At 48.4% G+C, this 9,694-nt stretch overlaps 1 protein-coding gene across 1 annotated transcript in view; it reads right to left on the bottom strand.

Annotated features, from left to right (window-relative positions):
* CSUI_005731 (uncharacterized protein) overlaps positions 1 to 6,699 on the bottom strand; it is a 9,977-nt gene extending 3,278 nt beyond the window's left edge. The window contains exons 1-2 of the mRNA XM_068065901.1: positions 1,329 to 6,699; positions 64 to 309 (exon numbers count right to left, since the gene is read on the bottom strand). Of these exons, the coding sequence (XP_067922126.1) occupies positions 64 to 309; positions 1,329 to 5,591 (4,509 nt within the window). The 5' untranslated portion in view covers positions 5,592 to 6,699. The remainder of the gene's footprint in view (positions 1 to 63; positions 310 to 1,328) is intronic.
* Between the last annotated feature and the right edge of the window lie 2,995 nt (positions 6,700 to 9,694).

Genomic DNA, 9,694 nt, shown 5'->3' with positions numbered 1-9,694 from the left:
TAGATAGCAGTGTCGAATATTTTATGGTCATTTGGATACTCGGTGAAAACAGAAAGGACTTACAGTGATATGAGGTAGAGAGTTTTCATCTTTGAAGAGGAGAAGCTCTCCTAGAAGTTGAGAAGCATATTGAACGGATGTGTATGATGTGCTGTCTGTACACCTCAGCGCTGCTGAAACACGCGGAATCACACATTTCTTGATGAGCTCCGACATCACCAGAGTTGGATCATACGGTGCTGAGTCCGTTGGTTGAAGTTCTTCGACCATCGATGAACTTTTCTTTTTTACGGTGGTATTCTTCTTTTCCTGAAGAAAAGAAAACCAAAAGGTTCCAAGAAGAAAGAGAAACCGAGCTAACAGACTAAATGACTGTCTTCTCCCACGGACATATTCTCGAAGAACACAGCCTTATCTATTGATTGAGCACGGAGGATACAGTCGGAACAATCACTGGAATACTGGGTTGTTGCCTAACGTATATATTGGCATGAGCTACAAGACGCCTACAGGTACGCATTCGTATATATGCGCACACTCGTACACACATAGGGTGATGATCAGGTGTATATACAGTCCAGATATCCAAAGTAGATAAATCGACTCTTCAGTTACCCTTGGGATGTTATACCACCGAAACCGTGGAAAGAAATTCCTCCTGCTCTTCACCTCTTGCTGATCACCCAGTTTTGAATCCTTCCCCTCTAAGAAACAGACCTTTCACTAATGCGCTCCCTTCCTTCGAAAGCCTTGTGTTCTTCTACGAAAACAATGCCTACATATCTCTCAATGAATTCTCTATCTGGATGTCCCATGAAAGCGAAAGTCAAGATATAAGAATTCCTTCTTTCTCTACCTAACTAAAGATTAAGGCATGTATGTATTCTCGCAAAACAGAGAAGAAAAAAAGAATCGAGGAAAGAAGGAATGTCTCTTTTTGCGTAAGCCTCTCTCTGAGATACAACTGTGACAGAGGAGGCCACCTCGAATAGGAATTGGCAAAAAGGCTTAACTGTTACAACTAGCAAGCACTTTCTCCATGGCAACGGCGACTGCCAGTAGGAATGATTTGGACCTAAGTATGCGTATATCAGAGGAATGACTGAACGCAGGGGTATGTACACCACAAATCACGATGATGACGACAATGACAACGCGAGTTCGCAGGTATACAAAGAAGTGAATGAATGGAAAAGAAGTAGAACAACCACATAGAGATCTTCCCCAATCTTAGACTCTTTTAAACTCCTCTTCATCGCCGAACGGCACCTCCATTTATCTTTTTTCTGTCTCTCTTCTTTTTTCTTTCCTCCTTTGATATGACGTACCTTGTCAGGTGTGTCACGACCGCCAGAGGTAGTAGAACTAGTTAGAGAAGAATGATTAGAGGAGGCTCTCTGATTGTTTAGTTCTTCTACTCGGTCAACAAAGAGAGCTAACTGAAGAAACCAATCGAAATTCTCTAAGGATGCATCACATATCCATTTCTTCTCCTCCTCCTCTTTCAAGCCTACCCCTGTGCTACTACTACTACTAGTACTTCCCCCTCCTCCATCACTCTTCTTACTACCTCCTGCTAAGCTTTGCCGTTTCCCGCCTGCAGCTCCTTTTCCTAGTTGTTGTTCTTCCTCTCCTAGTTCTCCTCGTCCCCCTTGTTCTCCCCCCCCTCCTTGTTCTTCTATGGGAGGAGGAGAGGTAGAGGGCGTGATCGGGGCAGCAGGAGCTATATGAAGAGGATTCCACCAGAGTAACTGCCAGCGTATTTGCATTTGTATAAGATCAGGGACCTGCTGTAAGAGTTTGAGAGTGTCGAACTCTTTGGGAAACCATCGTCTGATCTTGAAGATTTCATCTAAGATACGCGTAATGGAGACGAAGTCATCCTGTACATCAGCCATCACTTCTAAAGCAGCTGATGAGAATTGAACGCGATCTTTTCTTAGCCGAGATCCTCCATCGTCTTCTTCATCTTCACTTGTCTCCCACCCTTCACCTAGAGTTTGCCCTAAAAGCTCGTGGAGACGGGATTCGGATTTCGCAAGGAAATGATCTTCTTCACGATCTTGATGACCACACGAGAGGGGAAAAGAATCTGCTTTTTGCCTTTCCTCACGTCGTAAGTTACCTGTCGCTTCACGTACTTGTTTCAAGACCTTTGAGGGAGAACAAGATGATGGATATGCAGCAGAAACACAAGAAAAAGAAGAAGAGGAGACTTTCTTCCTTCTTAAAGAACGACGATAACGACGTGCCTTGTCTCTCTCTGATCTTTGAAGCTTTTGTGTGTATTTCTTACTTCTCCCGAATTCATCTACCTCAGTATAGTCTTCATCTTCGTCACTGCTACTATCTTCTTCATTCCTGCTCTGTTCTTGATCACCCACATCGTCACTAGGAGGAGAAGCTCGGGGACCATTCTCTCTTGCTCTCTGTTTCTTTTTGTGTTTTCTACCCTTTGAAAAGAAAGCTATTCGTCGCATATCGTCAAATTCTAAGACACGCCTCTCAAACTTCTTACTACAGTATTGTCTTTCCATATCTTCCAGTGTCGATTGTGCTAAATCTACAGCCTTCTCTTTCGCTGCAAGAAATCCAGAAAAATCTTCAACAAGAATGAGGAAATCTTGTAAATCGTTTAACTTCTTTTCCACACTCAACTGCTTCGCTTCTAACAATCGTAAGCGATCAGCTGCAAGAGCTTTACGTTTCATTTGCTCATCTTTCTCTTGTTCTTCTTCTTCTTTGAAATAGAAGAGTTGTTCTTTCTGTTGACGTAGCCATTCCATAGCCACTTTAGCTTGCCCTTCAGGTGTATCTACACCCCACACTTCTTTCATCCACGCCTGACTGTTCTGGGCTTCTACTAAAGGTTTCTCAGTATAGAGAGAAGCTTCATCTCCCGCTGCTCCTGACACAAAGACGTTAGATCCAAGTCCATCCCCCGAAGAATACAATCCCGCTCCTGTTGGATGATTACCATCCATAGGACTAGTACCAGGCATGGTTCCTTGTAGGCGATGAGAATCGAGAGGGGAAAGAGTAGAATACACGCTAATACTACTACTACTACTTTGTCCTCCTCCTCCCCCCCCTAAGGTAAGAGATATAGAGGAAGACGACGACTGCGTGACTGAAGTCGACATGGAGAAGTTCGGATTGGCTAGTTGATGTATCATACGCTTCTGATGAAGCTGTTGTTGTTGAAGAAGCTGCAGCTGTTTTTGCATGAGATCTTCATCCAGAGTCCCTGGTGCAGAATGGTGACCTGAGGTTTGTCTCTGTAGTAACAATTTCTGCTGTAGATACACCTGCTGTTCTTGTTGTCGTTGTTCCATGAGTTGTTGTTGACGTAGTAGATGTTTACGACCGGCCCCTTTGAGAATCTTTTCTCTTTCCCATGCTTCCCAAGCTTCTTCTTCTTCATCCTTATGGCTCATTCCACCACTCCCAGCACCAGACCCCCCGACCCCTCGTCCAAAGCCTTCTCCTCCGAACTCACTGCCTGCTATTGCTGCTTGGCCTGCGAGCTCTTGACGTTGTTGAGCCTTCAGTTTGTGTAGCTGTTCTTTTAACCGAGCAGCTGGGTCGTCATCATCGTCATCGTCTTCATCTTCGTTTTCTTCCCCTGCTCTGCGTCCGGCAGCCCTTTTTCTCTGTTCTTCTTCCTCTTCACCATCTTCATCGTCATCATCGATTCGCTCATCGATATCCACATCGCCTGCACTCCCGCGACTCCCTCGATCTGCCCATGAACGAAGAGGCTCAATATTCTGAGTTTGTCGTTTCTTAAGACGTACAGCTGAACCCCACTCTCCAGTCAAAGCGCATGCAGAATCGGCTGGAATCAGATCCCCCTTCTCTATCATACGTGCCCTCTGTCTTTGTGCACGCGCTAAACGAGCTATTGAAGCAACATCATCTTCTGTATCCTGATGAAGATCATCCTCGTCCGCATGACGTCCTTCACCAGAAGTTCTAACGTCATCGCGGCTTGAATGTCTTCTTCCCTCTCTTTCTCCTCCTGAACCTCTGGTATCGTGGCTCCCCTTACTAGATGATGAAGCAGAAGACTTATCACCTTGGTGTACTTGTCTTTCTGTATCTGATGATGAGAGGGCACTCAAAGACTTCTGAAGTTGACGTTGTCTTTCAACTTCTTCTAAATCGGCAAGAGATAGAATCTTCTCTTCATCAGAATCACCCCCACCTCCTTTTCCTCCCCCTTCCTTTCTCCCTCTCCTTGAAACCGCCGCCAAAATGGCTATGGAATCAGGTGTACATACACCTCTCCCCGATGACTTGCGGTTCGAATCCTCGATATCCCCCTCCCCACGACGACGGCAACTACCACTGCTGCTCGTACCTCCTCCGGGACTATGAGAGACGTCTGAAGGAGAAGACAAGAACTTTCTCTCGGAACGTGAAGAAGACGACGACGAGGAGGAGGAGCTTCTTCTATCAGATCCGTCCCCTCTTCCTCGGTGAGATCGATACTCCGATGACACGGGCCCCCCGCTTGCATGGTTATGATCGTCACTATCTAAGATTGCTGACGCGGTTGTTTGCGAATGTGTCTGCTTGACTAATAGGCGGAGGCCTGTCGACTGAACCACAACCTTATTTTTCGCATCCGGAGAATCGCTCTTCCCTCCTCCTCCTCCTGGGCTTCTCCCTTGTGTTCTGCTTCGATCTGAAGTTGTCGATTCTCCTCTTTCGAACCGATCTAAATTATCCGTTTTTAATTCCCTTTCTCTTTCCTTTTGCATGCGCTTACTTGCTTTACTTTTCTTGACCTTGAAAAACTCCGCTTCTTCATCTTCATCGATATCATCTAACCCAGAGAAACTCAGACCCTTCCTACCTGAGCCCCCTGTGGTTGAGGGCCCGTTTCCGGAAGACAAGTGACCTTTTTGATTTCTTGAGGACGACTCTTCTTTCATTCCCTCTCCTGCCCCACCTCCCGACTGAAGAAGAAGACAGGAGGAAGAAGATGAAGAAGAGGTAGATGAACTTGACATCAAGGGGCGACGTGTATGTACACCTGGGGCTCGGTAACCACTACTCGAGCCCCTCTGCAGTCTTGCCCCTCCACCATCTGCATCATTTTTCCCATCATGATCCATATCACTATCATCATCATCAGATACTTTGAAAGCATCTGAATAAGAAAGACTTCCGAAAGATTTCCGAGTAGAAGACAAAGAAGAAAACGAAGAGGCTTCAGAAGAAGCAGAAGAACGAGCTGCTAGTGCGCTTGCCGCATGCGACTTCGCGGCTTGTATAGAAGCTTTTTCTTTGATCAAAGAAGCCGTTAGACTAGCAGAAGTGGAAATAGGAGAAGAAAGGCCGGTCCTTAGTGTGGAGGATGTTGACAAGACATCAATGCTAACTGAAGAAGAAGATGCTGAGGACAAGAAGGACGCGGATGACTTCGTTGCTCCTGCTGAAGAAGAAGACGGTGGGGTTGGTGCGCGGTTGTCTCCACCGAGACTAAGAGCATTCAACGAATCTTCTCCTTCCTCGTCTTCTTCTATCAAAGCAACCTTCCGAGTGGAAGTTTTCTTGAAGTTCCGACGCGCGAAGAGAGACATCTTGACGAGATCCTGATACCATTAAAGACGACGCTTGTAGAACTAAACCGTCACGGTCACATGCAGGAAGCATACCTCATCGGCAATGATAAAACAGATGGAAAGAATTAAGAACACTACACTGTCCTGATATCCCCTTCTTAAGAAAGCGCGGGAGACAATCTCCCTGACAAGTGACGTATCTCGACTTATATTCGTGTTCCATCTACTCCCTCAGTGATGCTTCTCTTGGAATAGGTGGAAAACGGGCCCGTAAACCGGAAAAGCAGTGAGTGTTACCCAAGGGCTTCGGAGGCGTCCCTTCAATTCTTAGTCCTGCTTTGTAGAGAAACAAACTCTTCCCTATTCTTTGCTGGGAAAGAGAGGAATGTAGCTTGGAGAAGGATAGGGTGTTCTTGACAGAAACGGAGACAGAGTGAGTGAAGCGCACTCCATCAATAAGTCTCAACCGAATAGATGACACCAATGTGGGTCAGACAAAGGAAGGGCACAAGAGCACTCCATGACTTCAGAGTAGAGCCGCCCGAGAGATACACGATGAAGAGAAGAAAAGAGTGCCGGAAACAAACGAAAAGAACAGCTTTTAGGCAACAGCACACAGGTGTTGTTTGTGCAGTGGAGTGTCTAACAGATGGCTGCCCAACGTCCTTCAGTGTCTGGGCGTCAAGTTCGCGAAACTCAGACTCGGGCTCACGAAAGCAAAATGCTCCAAGAAATTTCGAGCTGAAGTCTTCCAACCAGTCGAAGAGAAACAATGCTTTCGCCTCCAGGGGCAGAAGGCAGAAGAAAGGAAGCCGAAAATTACGGCGTGGAGCCGAAAGTAAGAGCAGCAGGCAACGGAAGCTCTCCACGAAGGAGAAACAACTTCGGGTGAGCGGTGGAAGGATTATTTACTCAAGCAAGGTATTCTTTACTCTTCATCAAAAAAGAACTCGCTCAGTACCCGTTCACGACTTGAAGGCTGCCCGCGTGAGCTCAAGAGTCCACAAAGAAACAGTCGTTCGCTTCGGCGCCTTGAACGAGAAAATCCTTCCCGGACCTGGAAAGACATGTGCTGTGACATTTCAAAAACAGACCAATCAATCCCCGAAACAGCCCGAGAGCTAAATAAAGAAAAACAGATGTGTTCCGATGCATGCATAATGTTACGCATGGCCTGTTGTTTCAAGAATTTGTCTCCTGCAGGAATTTTTCTGAGCTTCGCATGCAGTTCTTGAGAAAGCAGGACTGCCTATGTTTGTGCGACATTGTGTCTTTATTGGAGAGAAATCAGATCAAAGTAGGCTTTCGTAGAGGTTTGTCGGGACAGATCTGAAGGTACAAGAAGCCGTCGTAGTTTATCATGAGTGAGTTTGTCGTCGGGTAGGCACACGGGTAGTCGGCTAGGGGGTTCTTTTGCAAAGGTGTATCCGGGCGGTAGGATGGATAGCCTGTGCCAGGAAGAGCGAAGACATCCGCTGTAGTAAGTAGAATCGCATACAGAACTGACGAGGTGCTCCCACAGAAAGCGAGTTCCGAACAGGCTGGTGTAACATTTTCAAAGGACAGTAATTCTCTCTCTCTTCTGCCGCATTTTTTCCTGTGTGACATCGGACAATATCATCTTGCTTGGGATGGACACACGGTGTCTGTTGGAGCGCAACACGAGGGACGGCAGTACGGTAAATTCCAAGGGTGACTTCTACGCCGCATCGAGCAGACAGCTACCGTTCTCGTGTCCCGGCAAAGTGGTACTCTGAACGGGGGGTTTCATTTGTTGAGCCCTGAGTAACGCGTCCAGTACAGACAACTGAGGTATACCATCCCCCTCTCTCTGGGTTGGTATTCAGGTTACGACACCCAAACACCCGTGACGGCGCTCCGTAACTTCTGTCAACGAAGCCTTTTTCCTGCGCGCGGCTTGTTTTTTGACGTTCTGCTATCAACGGACGGTTTGTACAGCGTCAATCAGACGAGAGCGCCGCGTATGCCCCGGGCGAATGAGCTGGACGCCTGTATCTGGAGGAACTGGCAAGCCGGCGGGGCACGTTCCTGCACCAGCATTCAGAACTGTTTACGCTTCTGCCCAGTCCCCACAAACCACCTTGGCGAGACTGCTGGGGAACATGCGGACAACCAGTGGCCCACTCGTGGCACAAGCTTCCCTACGCTCAGCGAACAACTCGTATCTACAATCCGTTCAGCCGAACCCACAGTCAGGACAGTTATACGCACATTTTCAGGAGAGCACGATTCGCGCGTAAAGTGGTGACAGACATTATCCTGTGGACCGCGTCACTTTATTTTTGTGGGACGACCATGTTCAGCAGCGCTGGAGCATCGGCGTATCCAATACAGCCGCACTTTTTAGTTAACTCAGCAGTCAGCGTTGATGAGAGGGATTCTGACGAGCTGTCGGGTTTACTTCCAACGCTGCAACGGGGAGAAGCCCTCCACCGGTGTGTGGTGGGACGAAAACTTCTCTTGTTCTAAGACCAGGCAGCCAACGGCCAAAGCGAGGCAACCCCCTGACGGCACGACGGAGCACCTCACTTGTTAGGCGGAGAAGCGCTCCCTACCCCTGTGGCCTCTCGGAGAATACCAGCCATGGGAATCGTGCCTGTCACTGCAGCGATGCAGGTTCGAGTACCGTGGCTCGTAGCTGTCAGTTCGGGATGAGAACCGTTCTGGATGGACGCGTGTCAGTTCACTGTTGTACAGATAACATGAGCTAAGGCTGCTTTGTGCAGACAAAGCTGACCAGCCAAGTCTGCAGTACCCTGGCAAGGGACAACCGCGAAACTGAGTATGGTCGGTGCGGGGTGACACGAACAGTGGCCGTGCATCCACCGGTCGCGCGGGGACTCGCCGACAGTCGGTGAAGAGACAAAAGAGTGTGGGGGCTGCGCTGGCGGCGACTGTCACCCTCTGAAACCCATGTGACGGGCCTACTGAAGGAGAAGCAAAACTTCGTGCCTCTCTTCCTTTAGGTTTTCTTGCTGTCAAACTCCGCGGTGTTCAGATGCACGAGAGAGTGCGTTCTTCAACAGAAGATGCAGCTACGACCACCAGAAGCCTAATAGGAGGTAGAACGCGAGATCGCCCAACGGAAAGGTTGCATCCAACCTACTGGGTCTCTCTGCCGCCTGGAATCTGTTTGCCCACTAACGATACGCACCCACCGCTAAGATGAACATGCGTCCCGAGACTGCCAAGCAGTACCGCCCCTGGCGAAATGTATGGAAGAGGACGAAGCTCACAAAGGAAAGTCTGAGGTTGAATGGACAAGGTACTGAGTCTTGTGAAAGCTGCTTGTTCCGCTGCGCTTAGACTGTGAGCTGCCAACTGAGATAATTAGGAGACTCAGTGATTGTTTCCGCTGGGGAACCACGGCAAGCGAAGGCAAGGCGTACATGACTTCGCTAGTGGAAACCGCGGCGCGAGAGAATCCAGTATCAGCGAGCAAGAGCGGAACTGCAGGAGTCTACGCGTCTCAACGGAGCCTTAGTCTAGATAGCGTCATTCTTTGGAGCTATGGGAGTGACGATTGCACGAGGAGGGAGGCAGGGTTCAAGAGGATCGAGACAGCCGCGGTGACTGACTTCTTCACGGAAGTATAGCAGCTGTCCCTCATTAACTTTCAGTATTCTGGACTGGCTGGGGGTGGCTGAGCCTACAAAACGCAGATCCAGATGCATGTACGCGGTCATGCGCGATGTGGCTCTCTATGACACGTCAGGGTCAGTTTTTCTAGACGGAGGGCTCAGCGCCGGGGTTCACTTGAAATCAGAGCCGGTGATGATGTCTTCTTTCGTTTGGAATGTCTCTTCTTCTTTCAAGCCTCTTTACTTTGTCGGTCTTTACTATCGAACAAACGCCTTGGAGACACGGCAGACGAAACACCAGCACTTCTTCGCTGAACTTTGTGACTCTCCTCTACGTGATTTGATTGCACTGCGGTTCAGTTCTACGTCGCCGTGGCCCATTACGAGAGACTGCAGGGAACGAAAGCACCCGAAGAAAGCTTAGAAAAGAGCAGCTTACGTCCCTGACCTCTTCTTGACAGGTGTGATGAGGACCGGACACAGTGCGATACAGCTCTCGACATAACATTTGAACACGGG

This window comes from Cystoisospora suis, assembly GCF_002600585.1.
Source record: "Cystoisospora suis strain Wien I chromosome Unknown contig_2764, whole genome shotgun sequence".
Taxonomy (NCBI): domain Eukaryota; phylum Apicomplexa; class Conoidasida; order Eucoccidiorida; family Sarcocystidae; genus Cystoisospora; species Cystoisospora suis.
The sequence above is the reverse complement of the archived record's forward strand: the minus strand, read 5'-3'. Positions and strand labels throughout refer to the sequence as shown.